At 37.7% G+C, this 904-nt stretch overlaps 1 protein-coding gene across 1 annotated transcript; it reads left to right on the top strand.

Annotated features, from left to right (window-relative positions):
* Positions 1 to 6: 6 nt before the first annotated feature.
* On the top strand, positions 7 to 850 carry LOC107735647 (AFG3-like protein 2; the record flags this gene model as incomplete). The annotated part of the gene is made up of 4 exons (XM_016547268.1): positions 7 to 19; positions 113 to 250; positions 352 to 505; positions 743 to 850. Coding segments are annotated over exons 2-4 (289 nt in total), but the record flags the coding sequence as incomplete, so codon positions are not given.
* Positions 851 to 904: the final 54 nt, after the last annotated feature.

The following is a 904-nucleotide window of genomic DNA, read 5'->3' as shown; positions in this document are numbered from 1 at the left end:
GGGTGCCAAGATTCCAAAGGTAGCGCAAGACTTTTACATAACATTGCATAACTGACTTGTAATTTACTAAGTCAACTGAGATTTCAACAGAAGGTTTAATCTTCTTGTTTAGGGGGCTATTTTGACTGGACCCCCAGGCACAGGAAAGACTTTACTAGCCAAGGCCACTGCGGGAGAAGCCAACGTCCCCTTCATCACTGTGAATGGATCAGAGTTCTTAGAGATGTTTGTGGGGGTTGGACCAGCCAGGGCAAGTACATTTTCTGTTTCCTATTATGAGCTTCATGGTGTTCAGTATGCTTTCTAACAAACTTTAACACAGTGTGACTAAAACAATGTAATTTTGTGTAGGTTCGGGATCTCTTTGTATTGGCCCGGAAGAATGCCCCATGCATTCTGTTCATAGATGAGATCGATGCTGTAGGAAGAAAGAGAGGAAGAGGCAACTTTGGCGGACAGAGTGAACAAGAGAACACGCTCAACCAGCTACTAGTTGAGATGGATGGTTTGTATCTAGAAAACATAAGTGACAGTCTGATATTAGATTTCTTAACTTCATTATAATTTTTAGATTACTTTATAATTTCGTTAGAATTTCTTGTAATAAAAATAGGAGCATTTTATTGGTCAAAACTCCAGATCCTTCATGTGTCAGATCATCAAACAATATTTAAAGTTGGCATTAAATATTATGTGATGTATTTATATATGCAAATGTATTTTCCTTTTCTCTCATTTGTAGGATTTAACACTGCTACCAATGTTGTAGTGCTGGCAGGCACCAACAGACCAGATATTCTAGATCCAGCTCTGATGAGACCCGGACGCTTTGATAGACAGATATATATCGGTATGGTTTTTTGTCACATGTCCATGTTTAATAAATTATTATTATTATTTTTTT

This window comes from Sinocyclocheilus rhinocerous, unplaced genomic scaffold (assembly GCF_001515625.1).
Source record: "Sinocyclocheilus rhinocerous isolate Xijiao unplaced genomic scaffold, SAMN03320098_v1.1 C36206186, whole genome shotgun sequence".
In the NCBI taxonomy this organism is placed as follows: domain Eukaryota; kingdom Metazoa; phylum Chordata; class Actinopteri; order Cypriniformes; family Cyprinidae; genus Sinocyclocheilus; species Sinocyclocheilus rhinocerous.
This window is presented reverse-complemented; position numbering and strand designations above follow the sequence as displayed.